At 46.8% G+C, this 26943-nt stretch overlaps 1 protein-coding gene across 1 annotated transcript in view; it reads right to left on the bottom strand.

The window, feature by feature from the left end:
- Positions 1 to 26943, bottom strand: part of CSMD2 (CUB and Sushi multiple domains 2) — a 572570-nt gene that overhangs the window by 143987 nt on the left and 401640 nt on the right. Inside the window, 3 exon segments of the mRNA XM_045548313.1 lie at positions 16339 to 16465; positions 21668 to 21859; positions 23123 to 23279. Coding sequence (XP_045404269.1) covers positions 16339 to 16465; positions 21668 to 21859; positions 23123 to 23279 — 476 coding nt within the window.

Genomic DNA, 26943 nt, shown 5'->3' with positions numbered 1-26943 from the left:
AACAGGGTGCCATCTTCCAGGAGCTTCAGGAGATGGGCGATACGACCACAGACACGAAGCCCCTGAAAGATTGTCAGCTGTGGCGAAAGCAGGGAAGGAAATGGCAAGGGCTGAGGCAGAGCAACCACTTTAGACGGAGCGGCCAGGGAAGACCTGTCCGAGGAGATGGCATTTAAGCAAGACGACAGGCTCAAAGAGGGGCGGCCACGTGGAGAGCAGGTGAGGTGGGAGGTTGGGGGGAGCTTTCCGTGCATAAAGGGCAGCAAGTGCAAAGGCCCAGAGGGAGCCAGCCCAGGGCACGTGACCACCAGGAGAGCCACGGAGGCAGAAGCCGGGCCCAGGGAGGCAGGCAGAGCCAGGGCTGCAGGAGGAAGTCTGGATTGGATCCTACGAGCCAAGGGAAGTCACTGAAGGATTTTAAGTGGAGATCTGACAGGGTCCGATTTTCATTTTAAGATCGCCCCTGCTGCCCGGGCGAGAACAGGCTGGCGAGGGTAAGAGTGGACACAGGGCATTAGCGAGCGGGCTGCTCCAGCGGGCTAGCGACCCCTTTTACTATGAACCCCTGATGGCAGCCCGTGAAGACTCAGTTTTGCCAAACCGACTGTATTGATTAAGACTCTTACGGAATACTTTTCTCATCTTTTAGAAATCAAAGTCTATACATGCTAACTAGAGGTTCTGATCGATAGGGATAATTCCAGGCCAAAGCAGACATTTGGGTTTGTCGGAGCAGCTCCCCTGCTGGTGAATATTGTGTTTTTTTCTGGCTATTGATATACCAAAAACAGTTTGCGGCCCCGTCCCCACTGTGTCCCCAGTGGGGAGGTGCCGAAGTGAAGGAAGAGGTGGAAAGGTCTCCCCTCCATGGCAGCCTTGCTTGTCTGCGTGTGTTTGTTTCTTTGGGCCGCGGACACAGAACAGGCCGCCTCCGGGGAGGAGGGAGGAAGCGTGCTGTGTGTCAGGCTCTGTACTGAGCCGCGGACACGCGTGAGGCTCTGTGTCTGCCCTGAAGGATGCTGCTGCTTATTGAAGGAGACACACGAGAGATAATAATATGTGCGCTAGGTTCTAAAGAGTGGGATAAACAATACCTGGAGAAAAAAGAGGGCTGAACATTGGTAGAAAATATCCTATGTGCCAACCACTTTATGTATAGTGCCTAATAGCTTCACAAAGCCCTGTAGTTCAGAGCCTGTTTTCACCATTTTGCTACGGCGGAGCTGGAGTTCCAAGGCATTCACAGAGGCAACTGGAGGGGGTTAAACTGCTAAGAGGGTCAGAGCCAGTATTGGACCCATGTCTGTCCTGTACCAAAAGCCTTTACTTTATACCGGCTTCTTTTAATCCAGAGAGGCAAGGAGAGCTTCAGGGAGGAGATGTCCTTGCAGCAGTTTTGAAGAAAGCAAAGCAAAGCACGAGGATACAGGGAGAGGAAGGGCATGGCCAGTGAGGCCAGTGTGCACAGAAATGTGAAAAGAGCACCTGGCCCTCCTGGGTCCAGCCTCCTTCCCACCCTCCCAATCCACCTCTCCCTCCAGGGCCAGGGCGTCTTCCTGAGCCACTCCTCTGACCCAGTCACTCCTCTGTCCCCAGGGGAGGAAGTCAGAGCCCCCAGGGGGATGCACCACGGCTCTTACAAACAGCCCCGGTTTCCCTCCCCCATTCTCCTCACTCTCCACCCACTTCCTTCTTATTCTCTTGCTGCGGGGCCTCCCCTCTGCCTGGAAGAGACCTCTGCCCATGCCCCCCATACCACCTGTTCGGGGTTGAATTGTGCCCCCCAAAAAGATATGCTCAAGTCCTAACCCCCGGTACCTGCGAATGTGACCTTGTTTGGAGACAGGACCAGGTGTAATTAAGTACAACAATGAGGTCATACTGGATCAGGGGGGGCCCTAAATCCAATGACTGATATCTTAATAAAAGAAAAGAGAGGAAGATTGGACACAGAGACGTAGAGGAGACACAGGGACGAAGGCCCTGTGAAGATGGGACAGAGAATCGAGTGACATGTCTACAGCCCGAGGAGTGCCAAGGATTGCTGGCCACCACCAAAGCCACCACCGAGAGAGATGAAACAGATTCTTCCCCAGAGTCCTCAGAGCAAGCAGGACTCAACTGACACCTCGATTTGGGACATCTAACCTCTAGAACTGTGAAAAAACAAATTTCTGTTGTTTTAAGCCATTTGGTTTGCTACGGCAGCCCTAGCAGACCAATACACCCTCTGGCTCTTAGAGGACTCCCCACATCTGGTGAGCAGCTTTTCCACAGGCCTCTCCATGTCCTCCCCACACCCCAGCCTGGTGAGCTCCCCCTCTCTGCTCCTGCTGGATCAGCGTCATGCACGGCCCCACCTGCCTTGCTGAGTCCCCTCCCTGCTGTGCCATGTCTCCTTCACCTCTACACCTCTGGAACCCGCACCAGGCCTGGCCCGCACGAACCACTTGGCGAATGTCATTGGATCGACCTGATGAAGGGATAACTGGCTCACCAGCTTTCAGGGACCCCCATAGTTCAGCCAAACTCACCCACTGTCCTTGCCAAGCATGTGCCACTCTGGAAGCGGCAACTGAAACGAATCCTATGTACGAAGGAGGACACTGGCTACTTCTCTGGAAGTTCTGATATCTCTCCATACAGCCCACATCCAGCGCTTGGATATTATAACTGTATCTTGCTCTGTCACTACCAAAGAGATAGGATCTAGCCACACAGACCCTGGGCCACAGCCAGCTGCTGAGTCTAAACCCAGGAGAAACTGGGGATAGTGCAACCATGGTCTCACACTCTCTAAATGCAGCCCTGTAGGTTCTCTGAGCCTATACTGGTGCTGACAGTCACACATTCAGTCAACAAACAGTAGGCACTAGATGCAGAGAGCACACCAAGCACTAGTGATGCAGATATGGCATCCTTCTGTCCCAAATATGGTGTCATGTGTACTACACACCGTATGTAAAGGAACTGAGAAGGTCCCTCACATGGGCTGAGGGGATGACACCAGGCCTCCTGGAGGAGGTCGCGACTGAGCTGAGTCCTGAAAGATGAATAGGATGAGCATGGATGCAAGAGGTGGAGTGTGAGAAGAAAAGAGAATGTGGGAAAAGAGGGTGTGAAAGGACACGGGTGGGACAGAGAGACCGGCCACCCAAGAAACGACAAGCTCTGTAGGAGGCCAAGCATGGGACGCAGCTGGGTGAGACTTGGAGCCGTGGCCCAGGGCGTGGCAATAATGTCCGAGCTGCAGAGAAGCAAGGAAGGCGTGGCCCCTGTGGTCCCACTGAGGCCAGTTTCCATGGTGCTGGGGCAGGGCTGAGGGCGGTGAGGGAGGAGCCCACTAAAGGAGGGGTCTTGGTCTCAGTGTCCTAGGTCTGGTTTCTGGTTTGTCTGGGTTGCATCCTGGGCACACAGGATAACCTGTAGCCCAACCCCAGGAAGGAGGCTGGCTCAGTACCTGGGCCCCACTGTGCCCCTGGTTCTCTCTCCTGTCCTCGCAGGGCTGCCCTGAGATCTGCTTGCTCTGCTGGTGCTGGGCCCTGACTTCACAGCAGCCTGCTGCAACTGCAGGGACGCCCTGGTGTGTGGGGATGTCCCTGTTCAAGTCAGAGCTCCACACGCCTTTTCCTTACAGTGTTTCTAGACCATTCCCACCTCCTACCACAACCCTCCAAGAGCAGGTCCCCAGCTAAGGGTGCTCCCACCTGGCCCTTGTTCCCTCACCTCTTCCCACCAGCCCACCACCGAGACTCCACCACGCTTTGCTGGAAAGGCTGGTGGAAGGTTCATGACACTCAGCTTCAGCAACAGGACATTTCCTACCAGAGCCCAGATCCAAGACGCCAGGAGGGCATCGGTTCTCACGGCAGAGCCCTAACCCTCCTGAGTGCTGTCCACTGGCAAAACTCACTTCTGGGATTAGTGTCTGCAGTTCTCTCAGTCTGAAGGGAACCTGGACACATCGGGCATTTTTTGGATAATTCCCACCTCCCTGCGTATAGGGGGTTCCTCTGTACCCACTGGATACAGAAAGACACACAAGAATGAAGAAGGAAAGCAATCCATGACATCTCGACATGTCGATTTCACTTGCCTGCTGACCGGGCCCCAGAATACAAAAGGGCGTTGGATGCTTCCCATCAACTGTCACCAGCGCAGGGGCACAGTGGACCGTGCACGGATACGAGTCCTGCCGGTGGATCTTTACATCAGGGGAAAATGGCAAAGCGAATGAACAGCTGCTGCAGGGAGAGGGGGGTCAGATATCACTCCTGTCCCCAAATGAGAATGCAGCTTAAATTATCCTCAGTGACATTGAAGAGGACAATAGGAAAATAATACTTGTTTTATCAAATTCCCCCCTCTAAGCTACCCGAGCTGCAAACCAACAATTAAACCATGATCATAATAGCAGACAATAATAATTAAAGCATCATGCTATCCAAAGAGCAAAAACAGAGAAGACGGCCCAAAGCCCAAAGCCAGCACTGGTGTCTAGAGCAAAATCAAAGGCTCTTCTCTCCTGGGACCAGATGGTATTCAAAAGAGGAAAAAAAAAAAAAAAAAGATTCTTCAGTTATTTTCAAGAGTGAAAGAATGAAACTGGGCTTCAGGTGGCGGATAAAGCCGCATAATGTTCTAGGGTGGTGACTGGTGCCCTGGACTTAGGCTGCTGCCCTGTGCTTCCTGCTCACGTGCTGGGTGACCTTGGACCAGGTGCCTTCTCTCCCTGTAACTGGGGGCTCCGAGTCTACCTGTCATTGGACAGAGCCTGCCCTGTGATGTGCCAGGGACTCTGCGGGGGGCAGAGTCTCTGTCTTTGGAAGAAATGTTTTCTTTAAATAAAAAACACTGACTGTGGAGTGAAAGACCTGGGTTCAAATACTAATTCTGTGATAGCTAATCGGGTGACCTTGCAGAGCCTGTTTACCCGTCTGTAAAATGGCAGTAACATCAATCTGCCAAGCAGTGTCGCTAAGAGGATTATCGTAAATGAAATCACATATAAAGCACTTAGCACTGAAATTCATATGCAGCATGAAAAAAAAAAAAAACAAATGGTAAAATCACCTAAAACGAATTCCATTTTTGTTCTATTTTTTAATTTTTTTACTTGACTAAGAGAATTGTGTTAAAGTCTCTCACGATTTTTAATTTCTTGTATTTCTAACAGATTTTGCTTTATGTTTTCTCATTAGGTTTCTTAGTGCATAAACATTCATGACTGTTAGCATTACTGTGGACAATGCATTTTATCATAGGAAAGAATTCTCTGTCCCCTTTAATTTTTTTAACGCTTAATTTTTTTTTAAAAAAAGAAAAGCAATATTTTATTTATGTGTGTTCTTGTGCTATTATTTGTCCCAATCTTTTATTTAGTATTTTGTTGTTCTTCTGTGTAGCAGCATTCTTTTTTCTTTTAACCAACTCGGGCATCTCTACCTTGCAATATGACGTTTAACATGCAGGCACCAGTTCACGGCTCCTAACAGCTCCCTCTCTCTGCCTAGGTTAGTCAGTAGTTGTTCCAAATGTAACAATAGATCTAGGCGTCCTTTTCCCGTGTGCCATCACCTCGGGGCCTCTGTCTGGGATGTCCCATAAATCAATCTGCCGTCTCCTTTTGCAGACCTTTTGCTCAACATCTGAGTTTTGCACTCTGCTCACCCACTTGACCTTGGTTCTTTGCTGATTGTTCAACGAAGCCTCTGTATGACGACAGCACTTCTCTGCTCTGGGCCTTGTATCTGTGGACCCTTGCAGTCTCTGGCCCATCTGAGCTTCTGTAACCTTGGTCTGTTCCCCCAATTCCCTTCTACCTCACACGAGCCCTGGAGCCTTGAATTACTTCGTGGAATAGCAAACCTCTTGGAGTGGTTTCACTATTCATGAAGTTCTATCTAATTCATTGTTTGCCAGGGAACTCAATGAATCCTTTCACTTCACCAAGGATATTTTAGTGATGGTCAAACCCCACCCCCCTTTCTCAGAGGAATTCACTAACCTTGTGTATTTTATTATTCCTTCTGCTCCATTTTCTCATTGTTCTTATGCAATTCTGCTGCCTAATTAGCACTCTGTCTTCCATATTTGTCTACTTTTCTTTCATTATTCCTGCACCTTCATACTTTTTCTCTGTAGTCTTGGAGAGATTCTTGAGCTTGTCTACTGTTTTATTGCTTTTATTCCTTACAAGGTAAACGCTGCTATTGTGGATTTTAATTGTTATTGTAGATTTAATTTCTTTGCATTCCTTACTTCCCTCCATCACTGTCTATCTCAGGGGCTCCCCTCCCCATTTCATCATCCATCTTCTACTTATCATTTATATTTCCTATGTTTAAAGGAGAATATCATATTTATACTCATTTAAATTTTATTTGGTCTATTAAAGCCAAACTTTTTCAGAAAAAATGTTTTTCTATTTTTTAGGAAAATTGTTCCCTTTTTGATAAATGGTATGTTTTAAGTGGCATGATACACATTTATTTAATTTATTTTTTGCTTATTTGTTTACTTTTTCCAAAGGGAGAAGGAGAGATCTATACTGGTCCAGTGTGGTCAATCAACAAGGTACGTGCATTTTTTTGGTTGAACTGTTTATTCTCCTCCTAATGTTGGAATTCATTTCTGGGATTGTAAACTGGCACTCCAGTTGATGCATTCTGGCCAATTCAACTCTCTGGTGCAGCTTGGCTGGATTATTGTACATGGATAATTTGAAGTAGTTTGTGTCCCTTTTTCTAGAGGTGTTCCATGAAAAAGTAAATTGCCAGAGAGCACCACCTTTTCTTAACACTACATTTATACCTACCAGGCTATACACATCTTTTCCTCCAAAAAACATCTGCGTTCCTTTTGGCCAGTTCCCGATTTGTTGGAACCTTAAATCTGACAAAGGAATACCCTACTGTGTGCGTGCTTCTCTGTTTAGGTCCTTCAGGAGGTAAGCTCTTGCAGTGCCAGTACACAGACCTTCTCTGTTTAAGGTTTAACTCACTACTGTGGCCCCCAAATAAGCCTTCTGGAAGCTGCTGAACCTGCGGCCACGATTCCTGGCAAGAGCTGTGAACACAAGCTTCACTTCCGGTGCCTTCTGCCTCCTCTGGGCTGGCTGCCCATTTGCTGGTTAGAGGGAGGCAACACTGACCACAGTGGGGAACTGCTGCCTGTGATTGATCTGAAACTGCAGCAGGGGAATCCGGGTTTCAGGCACAGCCAGATGTTTGTCCAGCCCAGCATCCTCCTAGGAAGACAAGCTCCACTGGGCAGGGGTCCTAGTTAGTCAAAACTATCCCCCCTGCCTCCCAGCAATCCCCGCTGCATGGTGACCAACATGCAAGGATGGAGTTTTCAGTTACTCTCTGCATTAATCATTAAGAAGCATCCCTGCAGTTTAAAAACAAGGGCTATTAGCTAAATATGAGCTTTATGGGTAGCAGGCACAGAGATTAGAATGTCTAGGAGCAAGAAGTTCTCTAGCCTCATGAGTCCCAGATATCTGCAGGGAAAGTACACCCGCAAAGGACAATCTCCTCTCCCTTCCTCCTCCCCCTCCATGCAGCCAGCCGTCGATAGCCTCAATCCCAACCAACTCAGTTCTTCTGAATGTAACCCGGACCGATAGCCTCAATCCCAACCAACTCAGTTCTTCTGAATGTAACCCGGACGCTTCAGTTATGCTAGGTTGCTGCCTGGTTTCTCGGCTAGTTTATCCTCTGCACTGCTGCCATGCAATCTTCCTGCCACCCTGGACAATGAGCTCTTCCAGAAGCAGCAAGTACATTCATTCACACCTTCCTCTCTTTCACTTGCCTGGGAAGTCCTTAGCCCCACTCCGCACGGGGAACTCCTACTGCTCCATAAAGTACAGCTGGAATAATGCTTCTTGTCTGTAGCTCCCCGCCCCCAACTGCCACCTAGAATTATGATCTCTTTTCGCAGACGCTTTTCTATTGTGTTTTGGGCATACTTCTACTATAGCATTTATCACATTACGTTAGAATCGGTAGCAGACACTGTAGGTTGGATGATCTGTTCTCCATTTCTAAACCTCTCATTTGTCTCTGCTATTGAGACTCTAAAAGCAAAGCAAAATTGATTTCCCATTTTCCCTCTGCCAGGCGTGGCAAGTTCTGACTAATGAGATGTAGGACGATGTCTCTAAGGATGGTGTTCTTCCCAAATAAATATACACACCCTCACTAGGAGAGGGTGCCCTTTCCTCTTCCCTCTTCTTTTAGACTGGAACACAGACATGATGTCTGGACCTGCAGCAGCTGACTAGGAGACCATGAGGATGAGAGACTCAGGACAGCAGAGCAAGAGAAAGGGTTACAGCCTCCTGAGCAGCTGCGGCAGGTCTGGATGGGACCTTCAGATTCTTGTTCCAGGAGAAAAATGAACCCCCATCTGTTGAAGCCAGCTTTAGTCATTTTTTTTTTTTACTGCCATCCCTAACTGATATAATTTCTATCTATAATACTGAGACCTTCAAGGGAAAAGACTTTCTTATTTATACTTATACCCTCAGTGCCTGGCGGAATGCCCAGTACTGAGTAAATTCTCCGAGTTTTTCAATTGAACTGAACATCGTTACAGTCTTTAAAATGTTCCAATGGCTCCTCGTTATACTGAGAAATCTGTTCAGAGTTCTCATTTTGGCCTTCAGGGTCCTGCAGGGACCCCTCATTACCCACACAACCTTTTCTCCCCCACACCCAGCCCCAGACACATCTAGTGAGTACCTTTTCCTGGGCAGACCCCATATGTGCCGTATGTTCATGCCTCTACTCCCCTACACCCCAAAATGGAAAGATCGCCTCTGCACCCCGAGGCAGAACTCTCTCCTCCATCACTGAGCTCCATTGCTTGGCTTGCATTTATAGCATCTACTTTATCTTAGAGGCACATGTTTGCTTGACTATTTCCCCACTAGAATGTGAACCCCTGGAAAATAAGGCCTGGCCCCAGTAGGATCTTTGTGTTTCCCACTGCACAGGGGCACACGGTCTCTGGCACAGAACGAGGATTCAGTGCATATTTTGTTACATGGAACTAGACCAAGGCCTGAGTGGCAGGCTGGAAAGAGTGACGACTGGAGCTAGACAAGCACATTGAAAACACAAGTCACTGGGTAATGGGAGACCTCAAACAGGTAATTTATCTCTTCTGGGCCTTGGTGATCTCATCTATCAAATGGGTACGATAAGAATTGGTCCAGACCTGGCATGCTGTGGATATTCGATAAATGTTAGGCAGAGGGATAGGACCAAGAACAAAAGGCTTTACATTCCTTTCTTCTCCAATTTTCATATGAGCTGGCCCACTGATTATAAAAAGGAAAACTCAGCCCCAACACTGGAAACTGAGAAGAAGTCCCCCCCACATGGGATGCAACTTCCACATTCTATGTAATGATGACACGGGCAAGAGTGCCAGGGAGGGAGCAGTCACCAGCCTGCTCTCCTGCTGTGAGCTTCCAGGCCTGGATGGAGTCCATCGGCCACTGCCCCATTCTTGACACTTGGGAAGAAACACCTGCCAAATGGTGCAGATGCCACCTGGGTTCAAGAGAAGGGTCCTCCTGCCAGCCCACTCTTGTCAGGCACATCCAGGAAGGGCCCACTTGCCAGTGTAACCACCCCCAGGGTGAGCCTACAGGTCCCTGCAGCCACCCACTGCCCCTCTTGGGGACTCCTGGAGAGGAACCATCCCTGTCCAGCTTGCTGGGGTGAACCTGGCCCCAGATCCCTCTGGTAACCCCCAGTGCTTGGTCAGGGCTGCGACAGGGCGGGGAGAGGCACCTGAAAGCCTTCCCCTGCCTGTGCCCCTGGAAACAGCCTCACGGGGTGACCTGCTGCTTAGCCCACATCCCTCCCACCTGGACACCTGCTTCCACCCACCACCTGAGACCCTTAACTGTCCACCCAGCTCCTGGTTATCCTCATTTGGGAATTACATGCCAACCATATTCTAAGTGTTTTGTATGTGCTAACTCACTTAATCCTTATTATTGCAAACTTACGGTAGTTATTATCATTATTCACCACCTTGCAGACAGGAGAACTGAGGCACAGAGGGCTTGAAGGGCTCCCGAAGCAACATTGCTAATAAGAGTGGCAGGTAGTCTGGTACCAGAGTCCAGCTCTTAGCTCTGACTTGACACCGAATCAACAGTCAAACTCATAGGACATAAAGAATCCACCTGAATAATCAAACCAAATGGCCCCACTGCAAAATGCAGTCGATGCAGGGAGAAACAGACAACACTGTAAAACAAAACATAAATAGTATTCTCAGAGAGACACAAGATGATAACATATTGATAAAAACAAAAGTAGGCTGTCAAGAGCAGTCTGGAAACAAAAAAATGTAGTTTCCTTGAAATAAAAACAGAAACAAAAACAAGATTTCCAAAATAAAGGGGTAGTAAATAACAGGATAATTATTGTTGAAGACTGAATTAATGAAAACACAAGATCACTGGCAGAATAAAAATAAGATATAGAATTTTCAAATCACTAGAAGAAAAACAGAGCCAATTAAATCAGATCAGCTAACGACAGGAAGAGTTAAAAATAAAAGAAAGCAATATGGAGGCATAATATGGTTTGTTCGAAAGAAAGCATAATACAGTTTATGTAAAAAGAAATATAGATCTTTGTATTCTTTTCATATTCTTAAATATCTGTGGAATATAAATAAAACAAAACATTTCAAAAAATAAAAAGGTACAGTGCAGTAAAAATAAAAATAATAGAAAAGATCATATAAAATATATAACCACTTAGTAACTTTTAAAAATTCTTAAATACTCTTGGGTTTCAAAGGAATCTGAACAAATTATGGACTATTTAGAAATCAGCCCAATTGAACATTGTATACAAAAAAGATAAATTCCCCAAGAGAAAAATATACAAAGAACCGGAAGCAGCAAAGACAATTAAATATCATTTTGTCCACCAACTTCGTGAAGACAAAAAGGATTGACAACATCTAGTGATGTATAGGGAAGCTGGCCTCCCATAGACTTCCGGTGCACTTGCAAATTGCTGTAATATCTACAGGGAGATTTGAGGTCATGTAGCAAAATTTGCCTTCTAAGAATATGTCCTAAGGAAATAAATGGAAAACTGCTCGAAGATTCATGGATAAGGATGTTCATTGGAGTGAAAAGCTGAAAATGTTCATTTTATCAATAGGGGAGTAGTTAAATTATGGTTGTGCGTATAGTAGGTTCTCTGTAGCCATCACACAGGATGAGGCGGAGCTATAGATATTGACATAAGATGATGATATATGACCAAGTGGCAAAACAAAAAGCGAGTCATTGGGCCATGCACCAAAATGATCTTGTTTTGGAAACCGTGTTTATTGCATTTGCTTTATGTGTATATTGGCACACGAAATATCTAAAAGGATAAGTAGAACAAACAGATATCATAGTTATCCTACATGGGGTGTGAGGAGGAGCAAGATTACAGAGAGCCAGGTGTGGTGGCTCACGCCTGTAATCCTAGCACTCTGGGAGGCCGAAGCAGGAGGATCACTTGAGCTCAGGAGTTCAGGACCAGCCTGAGCAAGAGTAAGACCCCATCTCTGCCAAAAATAGAAAAAAATTAGCTGGGCGTGGTGGCACTTGCCTGTAGTCCCAGCTACTTGGGAGGCTGAGGCAAGAGGATCGCTTGAGCCTAGGAGTTTGAGGTTGCGGAGACCTATGATGATGCCACTGTACTCTAGCCGGGGTGACAGAGACTCTGTCTCAAAAAAATAAAAACCAAATAAATAAATAAATAAATAAAGATTACAGAGTAAGACTGTGGCAATGTTTGATTTCTACTTTATAAATTTCTTTATTGTTTGCACTTTGAATTTTAAAAAAAGAGTGTCTATTTTTTGTTGTTGTTGTTGCCCGGGCTAGAGTGAGTGCCCTGGTGTTAGCCTAGCTCACGGCAACCTCAAATTCCTGGGCTCAAGTGATCCTCCTGCCTCAGTCTCCTGAGTAGCTGGGACTACAGGCATGCACCACCATGCCCGGCTAATTTTTTCTATATATTTTTAGTTGTCCAGCTAATTTCTTCCTATTTTTTTAGTAGAGACAGGGTCTCGCTCTTGCTCAGGCTGGTCTCGAACTCCTGAGCTCAAATGATCCATCCTCCTTGGCCTCCCAGAGCTCTAGGATTACAGGCATGAGCCATCGTGCCTGGCCATAAAAAATGAGTATCCATTTTTGATATGAAAAATTCTATACAGATATTCCCCGTAAAAAAGATAATAACTAAAGAAGGACTCAAACACAAAAGGGGCTTTCTGTGTTTGTCTAATTGTGGTTATGAGTTCCCTTAACTTTGCTGCTGGTTATTCTAGAGAGGGGTGTGTGTGGGGGCAGAAGTGAAGGAGAGAGGGATGGGGGGAGAGGAAGAGAGAGAGAAAGAGAGTAAGAGAGAGAAAGAGGAGAAAGGGAGAAAGAATAGAGGGAGAGAGGAGATGATGGAGGGGGAGCGAGCACAGGCGTGGGGACAGCCGTGAATGTGCCACTGCACACACGGCTGGGATGCAGGGATGCCCTGGGGGACCGAATGAGGCAGGGAAGGTGTCTCGTCACCCCATCTCCCTCTCTCAGCAGCTCTCCTCTGCTTACTTAGCGTTAGCTCCTTTGAGGTTGCCGTGGCTTCAAGGAGCGTTCCAGATTGAGGACTGATGTCATCTTCACCTTCTTCCCACTATTTCTTATCTTGGGGTCCCCACAGGCACGCGCAGCATGCCCCCATGCCTTCATATTTCTTGCTACGTCAGTCTGGAGAGGACACTTCTTGTATTTGTTTTGATTTTCTCTTTCTGAGGGCTAGGAAGGGAGCCTCCTGCCTCCTCACCACCTGCACACCCAGCATTCTCAGCCGAGCAAACGGTCCTCACTCCCACCCAGAAATCCCTCCATTGATTTCTTGTGCTTTCCATGTCTCAGCCGCTCCTAGAGCTGCTCTGCTCTCCCCCAGTCCTTGTCCTAAACTTTAATTCCTGAAGAATTAATGCTACAGCTCTTAGGTAGGCTACCGTTGCTACATCATGGCAGAGTGTACCCTTCTCTTTAGAAGACGTGTGCCCAAGTATCTAGGAATGAAATATCACAGTGTCTACAACGTGCTTTCGAGTCATTCAGTGAAAAGGGGGGAAGAAGGATGGGAAGAAAATAAAAAAGAGAGGAAGCACATATGGCAAAGTATCACTGATCGCTGAGTCTGGGTGGTAGGTATGCAGGCGCTTGATGTACTGTTCCTCCAACTTTTCTCTGTGTTTTACATATTGTATGTTACCCAGCAAAAAATGAGGAAAGTGAAGAAACCTTAATTTCCATATTTACTGAAGAGAGCAAGATCAGTTGGTGTGACCACTTGAATGTCCCCTGAATTTGTCGCTATTTCTCCATCTCCACTGCCAGTGCCTGGGTTCAGGCCTCCTCACTGGGTTCCGGACCCAGCCTATTCCATTCCACCCACTTGCCACAAAGCTGCCAGGAGCTGCCCGAATGCAGCATCACAGCCCCCGAGGCCGTCCTCACTCTGTCACAGCCTCCCCCACCAGCTTCAGCCCCCACGATGCCACAGCCACTCAGCAAGCCCCAGGTGGTCATCCAGCCACAGGAGCCATTTCCAGCTCCTTGAGGCTGGCCACACTGCTTCACTTCCTCCGCCTGGGAGGCCCCGGCCCTCCCACCAACCTTCCTCCTCGGCCACCTGGCAACCTCCTCTCCATCCCTGGGGTCTCGGCTCCAGTGTCACCTTTCCAGGATTACTTCTCCCACCTCCTCCTGCCTGCCTTTTCATTCCCCTTCTTCCCTAAGCCACCGCCTTGCTCTGTGCATACAAGTACGACTCATCTTGGTGGACAGTGACCGGGTCTCACTCATCTACATAACACCAGCACCTCGTACAGGCACTACCATGTAGTAAACACAGGTAGTTGTTACAAGAGGGAATGAATGAATCAATGAATGAATGATGGTCCAGGTTAGGAAAGTGGGAAAACCTTCTCCTGGTTTGCATATGTGTGAAATATTAAAGCCAAATAGTCATTATGCTCTTGATTCACTCATTGTTCATTCACTATTTATTGAAGGACTATCACAGATCCACTAGTCATATAACTCTTCTATACTTGAGTCCTGCTTCATTCATTTATTCATTCATTCACTCATCAAGCACTTGACACTTGCTGAGCTTGGGGCGCTGCAGACTTGCAAAGATCAATCAGGCTTAGAACACAGCTCCGGGAGGGGAGGTCAGGCACGAGCACAAATAATGGGGAAAAATGGCCAGGGTCATAAGGGAAATGCAGGCCATCAGCAATGGGAGTGCAGAGGAGGGAGAAATGACTCCTAGGAGTCCTCCAAGAGAGGGGATGAGGAATGACTTCCTGGGTGAGCTGACATTTGCACTTGACTTTGATGGATGGAGAATTTTAGACATCAGCGTTTGGAGGGAGGAGGGCATTCCAGATGAGGAAACAAAGGCACAGAGCTTGGCCATGAGCCTATGTACAGGGGTCCCCAGTAACTGAGCTTTGCCGGAAAGTCACTGAAGAGAAGTGGTGGAAAAGGTCGGGGAGGTAGGCTGAGGCCACGGTGCCCTTGGAGCCAGGGCGAGATGTTTAGCTTTCATTCTGTGACCAGGGGCAGGGGGTGCCATGGAAGGTTCTAATCAGAGGGTGAATCGAGCAGGTATGCTTCCAGGTTATCCCAGCAGGAGTGTGCAGGATGAATGTGTGTACTTCACTTCTCCCCTGAAGAGTGCAAAGTCCCTAAAAGCACTGCTGACCTCATTTTGCGCAGGGTTTAGCTCGAAAACTTGCACATAGTAAACAGTACATTTCTTTGACTTTAATCGAACCGAGTCTAAGGACATGCATACATCTGTGAATATAGGCACATCTATTTCTCTTGCAGCAACACACCCCTTCAGCCAGTTCTCCCTAATTGCAGACTCTCCAGGGCAGGGATCTTCTCCCAGCTATACTTCTGCTCCTTTGCTTGGCTCCCCACTCTTCCAAACCCTCAACACTTGATTCTTGGATCATTGCAACAGACTCCTGATGGTTGCCTTCCCATGAGCTCTCTGCACTGCAAATAATGCTGGGGGACCAACCCTGCTCAAGAACCTACCATGGCTCCCTGTTATTTATTGGCATTTAAGATCCTTCACAACCAGGCCACACTCTAACCCTATCTATCTCCCATTCCTTATCCACAAGTATCCCGTACTCCAGCCTGACTCTTTCCTCCCCAGTTCCCTTGTTCGATCCTCCTTTTGATACCTCTGCTCATACCGCTACCCCAACTTGCTCTTCTCCTCATAGCTCACCTGAACCACAGCCCAAGGCCCAGCTTTGCCAGGAGTGTGATATAGGGTGAAGATTCAGAAAGACCTGGCTTCAGATCCCAGCTTTCTGAGTCCCTGTGCAAACTCAGACACGCTAGGCATTCTCTTGGAATCTCAGTTTGCTCATCTATACAGTGGGAACAATAATAATAGTGTCTATTTATTATTAGGGCTTATTGTTATCAATAGGGCTATTGTGAAGAGTTAATAAGACAGGCTCTGTGCTCAGTAAAGGGTGACACTCCCTTCTTCTCTGACTCCTTGGAAGTCTAGGAAGGAATTCCTGTGAGTCAGGTGCTTACAGGGAAGGAAGTTTTATTTTGAGAGAGTATGTACCATGTACCGGACACTATTGGGCCTGTGTCATTTATTCCCTCTGCACCCCTAAAATACAAATATTTTTTTCCTCATTTTAAAGATGAGGAAAATCAGACTAAGAAGGGGGAGCAATCTGCCTGGGGTCACACAGCTCTAAGTTGACCCTTACTAATTGTCTTAGAAATAACCACGACAACTGTTATTAAATATTTACTATGTTCCAAGACCTACGCTGAGCACATTACATGCAATATCTCATTCAAGTGTCTTGTCCTGACGCTCATGCTCCACAGGAGACAGCGAGACTCAGAGAGGTTAAGGGACTTGCCCAAAGTCCTGCCAACAGTAAATGGAAGGGCTGGATTCAAACCGGGGACTCTGTGACTTACTTCAAGCCCATGCCCTCAGCTACCGTGCTGTCACTGTGCTGTCTAGGCCAGCCAGGTGTGTGGACTCGGAATGCAGCCCTGTGAGGCTGAGACTGGCCTCTCCAGGTTTTCCATGGAACCCGGCCCAAGCCTGGGGTCACAGCAGCCACTCCTGATCACAGGGGCCTCCAGGTGAGTTGGGGGGGCTGGGCATTAGTGGGCGGCTTCCCTGAACAGCTGGCAACGGTCACGTTGCCAGCCCTGACACTTACCCAATGGTGCAGCCGGCATCTGCCTCGATGATCCAGATGCAGTTGAGATTGTGTTCGTAGGGAGCTGGATACCCGGGTGACAGCACCTGCCCCGACACCTCTCCTCTCACTGTCCCTCCACACTCAGCTGAAAGAAATCCCAAAAGAGTGAGCTTCATGGGGTGGCCTGAGCTGGCAGCAGTTGCTCAGAGGCTCCTCCCGCCTGTGTGCCCCTGAGTCCCCCTCGCTCCTTCCAGGTGATTGAGCACAGCACATAAAAGGGTCCTTGGATGAGACTGGTATCCAGAGCCTATAAAGAACTCCTATAACCCAACAGTAAAAAGACAAATAACCCAATTAAAAATGGGTAAAGGATTTGAATAAACATTTCTCCAAAGAAGATATATAAATAGCCAATAAGCACATGAAAAGATGTTTGACATCATTAGTCATCAGGGAAATACAAATCAAAACCACAATGAGATGCCATTCACATCCACAGGGATGGCTATCGTCAAAAAGACAGAAATAACAATTGTAGATGAGGATGCGGAGAAACTAGAGACCACCTGCATTACTGGTGGAAATGGAAGATGGTGTAGTCACTTTCAAAAACAGTGTGGTAGTCTCTCAAAACGTTAAACGTAGTTACATATGATCCAGCAATTCTGCTCTTGGGTATGTACCCAAGAGAAATGAAAGTATATGTCACATAAAAACTTGAGCATGAATGTTCATAACAACCTTATTCATAGTAATCAAAAGGTGGAAACAAATCTAATGTCTATCAATTGATGAATGGATAAACACAATGTGGTAAATCCATGGAATGGAATATTATTCAACTGTAAAAAGGAATATGGGCTCTGATAAATGCTATAACATAGATGAACTTTGACATTAGCTAAGTGAAAGAAGCCAGACACAAAAGGTCACACGTCAGATGGTTCCATTTATAGGAAATATCCAGAACAGGCACATCTTAGAGACAGAAGGTCCATTAGTGGTTGCCAGGGTCTGGGGGTACGGGACAAAGGAGAGTGACTACTAATGGGGTATTCGATTTCTATTCGGGGAAACAAAATGTTCAAAAATTAGATAGTGGTGATGGTTGCACAACCCTGTGAATAGACTAAAAACAACTGAATTGGACCCCATTAAACAAAAAAGTATCAGGTGCAGGGCTGACTGCCTGCTCTGTGGCCCAACTCCTCCAAGCCTCCCAGGGAGGAACATGCACGTACTTGAGCCTGCTTGTTGCCAGCAACAGGACTTGTGCTACTGCCAGGAGGACAGAGCTCAACACGACACTGCCCCTCCTCTGGAAGACTTTACAGTCTAGTAGAGAAGACACCCGCTGTGTGTGCTATGTGCCCTAACAATGGCACATTCGTGGCAAGTGGCAGCAAAAGTGACCAGCTTCCCACAGCACAGGGCAGCGAGTGTCAGGGAGAACCATGGATTCAAGTGAAGCTCGAGGGAGGAGCAGGAGTTGAGCAGGTTGGTTGGGTGGCAGTGGCAGGATGGGAAGGACAGGAGGAAGGGGGCACTGCAGACAGAGGGAAGGGCACGTGCAGAGTTCCTGCAGGTGAGGAACCGCGTGGCAGGCCGGAGGCCAGGGTGTGAGCCAGGGTGAGGTGGCAGACAGGGCTAGACAGCTGGGCCAGCATCACAGGCTGGCGGGTGTCGTGCACCAGGCTGTGGTACACTTACTGCTGCAGGAAAGAACTGCGGTGCTTATACATGCGAGTGAATTGATCACGTTGCATGTTAGTGAACTTTGTTAGAAAGATCACTGTGGTAGCAGTTTGAAGGGGAACAGAAGGGGAGAAAATGGAGGCAGAGAGACCAGTGGAGCGATCTCTGCTCCCCATCAGAACAGTCACTGGAGACTCCTGGCCTCCTTCACCTTCCTCCCCTGCACCTGATCTGCCTCTGAGACCCAGTCCCTGAAGCTGCGTGACCATGTTCACATTTGACCCTACTCTGCCCACATTACTAGAGCCTGGGCCCAGGCCCTCATCATCTCTAGGCGGGCACAGTTGTCCACCCACAGCAGTGAGGTCAGAGGGATCTTTATGAAATGCAAACGTGTCGCTGCTTGTGTTCATTCCCAGTATGAAGCCCAAACTCATCAGTTGAGCCCATAAAGCCCACCAGAGGGGCTCCCTTTGGCCTCCCAGGCCACCTCCCTGGCCCCCTGGTGCACCCAAGTCTGATGAACTCCACAAGCCCAGACAACTGGGACTCTTCATGTCTCTTCTTGGACCAACAGACTGACAAATATCCTCCCTACGAAACCTTTTGTGACACCCCTCCCCTCCCCAGGCAGAGTTGACACTGTCTTCCCTGGTGTCTCCACTACGGTGTGAGTAGACACTTATCACAGCATGTGTAACATGTCATTCAAATCATGTCTGTCTCCTCCACGAGACTATATGCTCCGTGGCAGCAGGGACCTTATCTTACTCACATTTGCACATCAAGTGTCTAGTATAGTGTTTGGTACATTGTAGATGCTTAAAAAATATTTATTGAATGAATGGATGGGTGGATGATCAGATGAACAAAAGAAGCTTATTGCTTTCCAGGCATATTACTACAAGGGTCTGAATCAAGGGAACACGAATGAAAATGAAGAGGAGGATATCTATTGCAGAGCTATTTAGGGAAGGCAGCAGTTGATTAAGCAAGATGCTAGGAGAAACAGGAGAAGGGATGAAGGTCATAGATGGAAGACTGACCCTTACCTGTTGCTACAAAGGACCCATCAAATATCTCATGGACCCCTTGGCATCACACAGGACCACTAAAGAAGCCTTGGGGGAGGGACCCTCTACCAGACACTTTGCTCACGCCTCGCTGGGAGCCCTCCCTCGGTGGTGCTGCTGGGATGGGAGGTACCGGCCTGATTGGAAGGCACCAGGCTGAATGGGCCCAAGGCAGGGAGTAGGGCGTTGGTGAGAGGGTGAACCACGATTGTGGGGAGGCGGCTTGGCTGGCTCCACAAACAGAGGAGGCAGCTGGAAAGGTGGCAGGACGTTATCCACATCCTTGGCTAGAGCTTCCTTCTATATACCAGACGGGGAAGTCCCTCCTGCTTCCCAGAAAGCAAGTGTTTGGAGGCAGCCACATGGGGAGCCCAGCATCCCAGACACACCTGCTCCTTTCCCCACAGGACAGCTGGTCTGGGGTCTGGCGGTGGGCAGGAGGGGGCTGAGTGGGCTGGCGTGTAGCAGATCCACCAGCATCAAGGCTGAAGACTCTGCTCTTTCCGGTCTTTTCCCTGCTTCCCGTCCTACAGCTGTGGCTGCTTTGTTTGGGCTGCAGAGTTCACTCATCAATGAAGAAAACTTTTGGATGCTTTAAGCTATAGCAGCCATTTCTGGTAGACCAGGATGAAGTCTACCAAACACGACATATATAAAAATATTTACACAGCCTACTCTCCTAACAGCAGTGGGGCCAGAGGGAGTCTCCATGGGGAAGGCCTGCAGGTTTCTAAGTATAAATACTCTTACTAACGTGGCTAGAGAGGATCCAATCAGTCCAGTCCATCTGGACTTTTTTTTTTTTTTTTTTGGAGACAGGGTCTCACTCTGTTGCCTGGGCTAGAGTGCAGTGGTGTTATCGTAGCTCACTGCAACTGCAACTTCAAACTCCTGTGCTCAGGGGATCCTCCTGCCTCAGCCTCCCAAGTAGCTGGGACTAACGACTCATGTCATAATGCCCGGCTAATTTTTCTACTTTCTGTAGAGCCAGGGTCTTGCTATGCCGCTCAGGCTGTTCTTGAATTCCTGGCCTAAAGTGATCGTCCTACCGTGGCCTCCAGAAGTGCTGGGATTACAGGTGTGAGCCACCATACTCAGCCCCAGCTAGTATATCTGATATTCAAAGGAATCTTACAATGAATTCTTTTTGCAAAGCAAATAATTATTTATACATGAATCATCATCCCTCCTTTACATTTTGTATGCTCTGGCTTGCTTGCCTGTGGCATTATGCTGCCGTCTGTTTATGCAGGCAACTCCCCCGCTACCTGGGATCTGCTTTTCTTTGAATTCCTAGTGCCTTGCACAGGGGCTGGGACGGGAAAGAAAGAAGGATAAGAGGGAGGAAGGGAGAAAGGGAAGGGACACACCTGCCGACTGGGTCAACCTCGAGGACAAAAGGAAAGGAAGACCCTAGAGGCTATGGAAAGGCCACTGCTTTGGTCTGTCCACTTTCTGAGAGTCTAATCTAAGTTCATGCCTTCAGTCCTTGCAGCTGTTCAGGCCACAACGTCAATATCCCCACCTCACCCCTCCTGTTGGTGAATTCTAACCCATCCTTCCAAGTTTCAATTGAAATATCACCTCCCATGCAAAACTTCCTCATATCCTCCCAACATGTTGCATATAACTGTTTTTTACAGTACTTCTCTTGTAAGATAATTTTCTGTTTATGTGTCTATTCTCCTTGCTATAGTATGGGCTCCCTAAGGGCAGGGAACAGGCTTTATTCTTTCTTTCTTTTTTTTGTCTCCTCCCAGACATACACTTGCACCAATTCTGGCATGTGGGGCTTGTTTTTCCAGTAGACCTTTTGTTCTTACAAGATCAGCCAGTGCTGCACTGGGACAGGGTGAAGGGGGCGGAGAGAGGGCGAGGCCAGGTGCTGGGGAGGCAGGATGAAGCAGTGCGGTGGGGATCCTCATTACCAGGCGAGGGACAAAAAGGCCAGACAAACAGAATGACCGATTTTGGCTATTTTGCACTTCTGCACCATCTCTTGTCCTGTGACACACACATAAAGCCTCCAGAAAGCCTCTGTTGACATTCTGGAAGAACCACAGGCTTGAGAAGATGCAAGTTCATTATTGCATTTTTTCTTAGAGTGAGATTGATGCTAGTTAATGATCTTGCTCTTTCTTCTAGAAAGGGGAGCACGAGCCCCATTTTACCTACAGGGGAGGTGAGACCGAGCATGAGTTGGAGATTCGTTTGAGTTTTGGTGTTGCAAGAAACCCTGGAACTCAGGCAAAAGCGCCACCTCTCCATTTCTAAGGGACTCTACCACCTCTTCCCCATGACTTCTGAGGGCATGACTTGGCTCTGGTCTCACTTGCTAAATGCGTGACAAAGGCAAGCCACCCTGCCAGACTGTGCTGCTGCACGGGTGTAATGAGGTGTGAAAGCGAGGGCGTGGAGGAGGGTGCAGGCCCGCCGTGATGCCTGTTAATAGGAGGATTTGGTGCAGGTAGGCGGCCGGCAGGCCCTGGAGCATGGGGTCCAACTAGAATGAGACCAGGGCTAGAGCTTGGGGTTACCAGAGACCCGAGCGGTTTCTTGCAGAGCAAGAGGCTTCCTACCGACACAGGTGGGCAGAGGCCGGTCCCAGGTCCTGCGCTCCCCACTCAGACACAGCAGCTCCTCGCTGCCCCGAAGGCTGTATCCAGGGTCACAGCTGAAGGACACAGAGCTCCCTGCAAAATGACCTCCATCATGAACCTTGTAGCCAAACTGGGGGGTTCCTGGGTCCTCACATTTGATGAGTTCAAAACCTGGGGAAGAGAGAAGTGGTGGAGTGAGCAAGACCTACCGTGGCGGAAACCGTGCTTCCTCTCCTCCCTCAAAGCCACGTCCTCAAGGAAGATACCTTAGCCACCACCCCCAGGTTCTGATAAACTCAACACTCAGGATTCCCTCCACATTTCTATGCACGGTTGAGGGTATATTAAGGAGCACTGGTTTCCCTGTTGCTATACGTAAATGATTTCAGCTTTAATAGTTTTCAGGCCTAGGGTCTGGATTTTCTATTTCTTTTGTTTGACCCCATAGCATTTTGCTAGCAGGAGCTTTTCTTTCCATTGTGCTCACTGAGACATTCTGATAAGATAGGGTAATGTGGAAACGTCACTTTAAATGTATGTTTAAGAGCTCAATTGTGACTTGCTTAAACATACTCTGTTGAAAAAGGCTGGAAAAGGAAACAGACTTATACAGAGCTCCCACTATTTGGTGCTGAGCATGCGTTATCTCTCGTTTGTGATCCACAGGAGTCTCACAGGTAGGCATAATTATCTACATTTTACAACTGAGCGCATTGACGTGGGAAGGCTAAATGAATTGTTCACACAATTGTGATATGATAGAAATGGAATTCAAAGGTGCCTCTATTTAATCCTCTTTCCACTGAACCGCCTGCTGTAACAGGTGAAGATCCCTCTGCCAGACGGCCTAGAGCCAGGTAAGGGGAACGTTAAGTACACTCATTGGGTGTTTACCCCAACAGCTATATTGAGATATAATTCACTTGCCATAAATTCACCCATCTAAAGTATACAATTTGATGTCTTTTGGTATATTCACAGAGTTGTACAACTACTATTACCACAGTCAGTTCTAGAACATTTTCATCACATCAGAATGAAGCTCCATACACACTTTCCCCCAATTCCCTCAGCCCTGGGGAGTTACCCACCGATTTTCTGTCTCTCTGGATTTGCCTCTTCTGGAAAGTTCCTATAAATGGGCTCATTCAATATGTGGCCTTTGTGACAGGCTCCTTTCGCTTAGCATAATGTTTTCAAGGGTCATCGGTGTTAGAGAATGTCTCAGCACTTTATTCCTGTTAGTGGTCAAATAATATTCCACCATATGGACATGTCACATTTTGTTTATCCATTCACCTGTTGCTAGACACTCACTGGACTTTAAAACAGACTCTAGCTACATTCTTTGTAGCTAGCGGGCAAGCAGGGCTCAAATAAACGAACACAATGGGAAGGCTGCCTTTATTCCGCAAAGGTGCAAGAAAGACTTACTGGAAAACTGCAGTTCAAAGCCCTTGCTGGTGTTTTCAGCGTCAGTGATGAAATCAAGCCACAGACTGCTGGATGTGCTGTTCAAAGTGACCCCCAACATCTCAGAGTGGCTGAACACACCCAGTAAGCGGGCCGAGTTGTTGTTGCCGTCATAAACCTGGACACAGGAGAGACCCCCCCAACCCAATATCATCAGCACGGACTTATTTGGAACCTCACCTTCCCACCCCACAGCCCACATTTCTGGGGTTTAGCACTGGTAACAACTGCTAGAGGCTCAGAGAGTCATCAGACCCAAGGAAGCCAGCAGAGGGAAGCCAGCAACCGAGCAAGCCATCTCGTTTCCCTTGGTGTCAGTTCTGTGCCCGGCCTGTCTCTAGTGTGAATCTAGTTTTTGGGAACTGGTTGCTAGTCTAACCTTTTCGGTGGAGATCTGCTCTTGCTCCTTCAACCCCCATATGGCACCAGCTTACTCTTCAGCAGCCTGGGGAGGCCAGGCTGGGGTTGCCTGCCTCCCAAGCCATCTGTTTCTGCAGACAGGCAGGCTGAAAGCACTTGACATCGCTACATTGCTAAACCCTCAATCCTGTCCATCCAATGGATGAGACGGCCATCCTCCCACTGACCCCAGCCCACTGTGGCAATGGCCTGTCTTCACTCTGCTGGACGTGATCCCTGGGCTCTAGGAAGGATGGAGTTAAAATGACCCGCATGTCATGGTGACTTTCCCTTCCCCAAGCTCAGCCTATGCCCCTTCCTTCCTAAAATGAGGGCTCCAGCTAGGGCCTGCTGGGCTTGCCAAGGGTGGAATCATGCAGGCATCTGGCTTCCCCGACTCCCATCTGTCCCCTGAACTTCTGAGCACCAGCGAAGACAACAATCATCAGAATAATGAACTGGCTCCCCAGGTTTTGAGGTTGCTGCTCCTTTCCAGATAATTGTACAAATAACAACAGAAGTTGTGATTGAGTGAAAGACCCCCTGGTGCTTTGGTAAATATCAAAGATGGGAGCTATGGGTGGGTGATGAATATTTGTGCACGGCACACAATGTGGTGCCAGCTGCCAGCAAATTGGAACAATATTTCCATTCCACTATTTATGAAGCAAAGCTTTCTAAAAGAAGCCATCCTTCAAACTAACAGTGCTGTATATTACAGAGATTTGTTTAGGCTCTCGGGAGCGTCAAGTCTGTTTCCAGATCCTGTGTGCAATTGCTTTATATCACTGATTGAGTGAGTGAAGTCTGGGATTACAACAGACATCGGAATGGTACCAGTTCAAAGAGTTTAGCCCACTGCTGCACCTAAAATGTAATAAAAATATTTTTACCCATTAAAATTAAGGAGTAAATTGGAATTAATGGATCAAGGCATTAATCATCAATGGTTGCTAACATTGAAATAAGAAAGACAACCAGACATCATGTGTTTCTTAATGGAAGACACACCACCACCTATGGAGTTATCGTGCCAAAAAAAAAAAAAAATCGAACTAGATCAGATCATGCCTCTGGATCTAATCTCCAACCTACAGGAAATACCAAGGACAGAGGAACATGTGAAATTATACCCTGGGAACGTAGTGGGCAAAATCCAGAATGTGGAAAATTCCACTGAACAAATAACATGATTTCTTCAACAAATAAATTACAAGGGGGATAAGAAAAGAGATTGAGGGAGAAACCCAGATATTAAAAAACAAGAAACAACCAGTCCAATGTGTGGAGCTTATTTTAATCCTAATTCACATAAACTGTAAATTTTAAAAGTATTATGACATTTATGAGATAATTGGAAATTTGAGCATTCACTGGATATATGATGGTATTTGAGAAATTATTGTTAATTAATAAAAAGTATGATGGGAACAGGATATTTTCCTTAATTTCCAAGCATAATTCATCTAATTCATTAAGAACAAAAATATTATTTGTGTCATTACAATAAAAGACTCATTTCAGAAAAACTTATAAAACAGAAAAATGCACACATGCACACACACAAAAAAAACCAAACTTTTAGCACTTAGCAACATTTTGGTGACCATCTCTCCAGGCTTTGCTCTATGCATTTCTTTCCTTCTATAGATTTCTTTCTTTATTATTTTATAAAACAAGATCAAACTATAGATAACTATAGGGCAATCTTTTCTTTCACTTAATATAATGTGTATGTTTCTAAGTCATTAAATATTTCTTCCACAATGGCATTTAAACAGCTGCAGGAATTTCCATCAAATTAACCCATATCCACAGTATAATTATTCACATATCAGTGTCTAAACTATGTGCCCTGGTGCATAAGGGGCACTCAGTAAACGCGTGATAAATAAACCAATGTTTTCCTCAAGTACTTTTGTTCTTAAGTCTACCTGGAATTTATTTCAGCTTCTGACATAAGATTCTACCTTATCCTCCTCCCTCTGATAGATTAGCCATTTAGCAAAACACTGTCTGTGAATAGTCCACCCATCACCAATTTTAAATCCATCTTTTTCAAATATATAATTCATATGTTAATTGTATAAATTTGGTTTTGTTTGTCAACTTTCTAGTCTATTACATTTACCTATTGCCTATTCCTGTGCATGACCTACACTGTTTCTAGTTACTGTAGCTTTTATAGTCTATTTAAATATTTAGTAGGGAAAGTTCTATTTATCTTCTTTTTTTAACTTATTAACAAAACAAATTATTCTCGCAGATTTACTCTTCTAAACTCAAGAATTTTCCCAAATTAAAAAAATAAAACAATATCCTCCCCCCCCAAGTGTAATTCTTCTTCTTCTTTTTTTTTTTTGGAGACAGGGTCTCACTCTGTCACTTAGGCTGGAGTGCAGTGGCATCATAGTAACTCATTGCAAACTCAAACTCCTGGCCTCAAGCAATCCTCTGGCCTTGGCCTCCCAAGTAGCTGAGACTACAGGCATAAGCCACTGCACCTGGCCCAAAACGTGTAATTCTGACTGAGTCACATTAAATGCATGGATTGAGTTGAGAAAAAAAATGTTGTCTGTGCGATATTAAATCTTCCTACATATCCATACGCTATTAAGTCTTCCTATCCATATACATGGTGTCTGACTCCATTTTAATCAAGTTGGCTTTTATGTCTCTCAGTGACATTCTGTACTTATTCCTGGGTATTTTTATATTTTTGATTGCTATTGGGAATTGGGCCTTTGTATACATTATTTCCTGACAGGCTATTACTTGGTGGTCCAGTTCATCATCATATGCAGGTGATAGAAATGTCTCTCTTAGAAATCCAAGAGACTCCATGCACATTTGTCACATCCAGTAAGGCAGCAACATGGCTGGTTTCAAAGTGAATATGCTAAGTGGATAGCTTTTTAAACACATTTACAAATGTAAGCCTCATTTCTATGAGCATTCCTGCATGTCCACTACACACATGTGCTTGAGTTTCTCCAGGGCATACACCTAGGGCGGAGAAGCTGGGTGCGGGGAAGGCACATCTTCAGCTTGGGTAGATATCGCTAGATTGCTCTCCAAAGAGGAATACCTATGTATTCTCTCACTAGCAATGTCTGGCAGTTTCCATGGCTTTATGTCCTTGCTGACACTTGGTATTTTCAGGCATCATGATTTTTTCCAGTTTGATGGGTGTGAAATGGTATCTCATTTTAATTTATATTTCCTTGATTACCACTGAGGTTGAGCATCTTTTCACGTTTATCAACAATTCTACTTTCCTCTTCTGTGAATTGCCTGTTCATATCTTCTGTTCATCCACAAGCATGAATTCTCCCTGTATTTAGTTTAGTTACAGCACCTTTAAAATAAAGTTTTATCATCTT

The sequence above is a fragment of the Lemur catta genome, chromosome 3, assembly GCF_020740605.2.
Source record: "Lemur catta isolate mLemCat1 chromosome 3, mLemCat1.pri, whole genome shotgun sequence".
In the NCBI taxonomy this organism is placed as follows: Eukaryota; Metazoa; Chordata; class Mammalia; order Primates; family Lemuridae; genus Lemur; species Lemur catta.
Note: the sequence above shows the minus strand (reverse complement) of the source record. Positions and strands in the feature narration are given on the sequence as shown.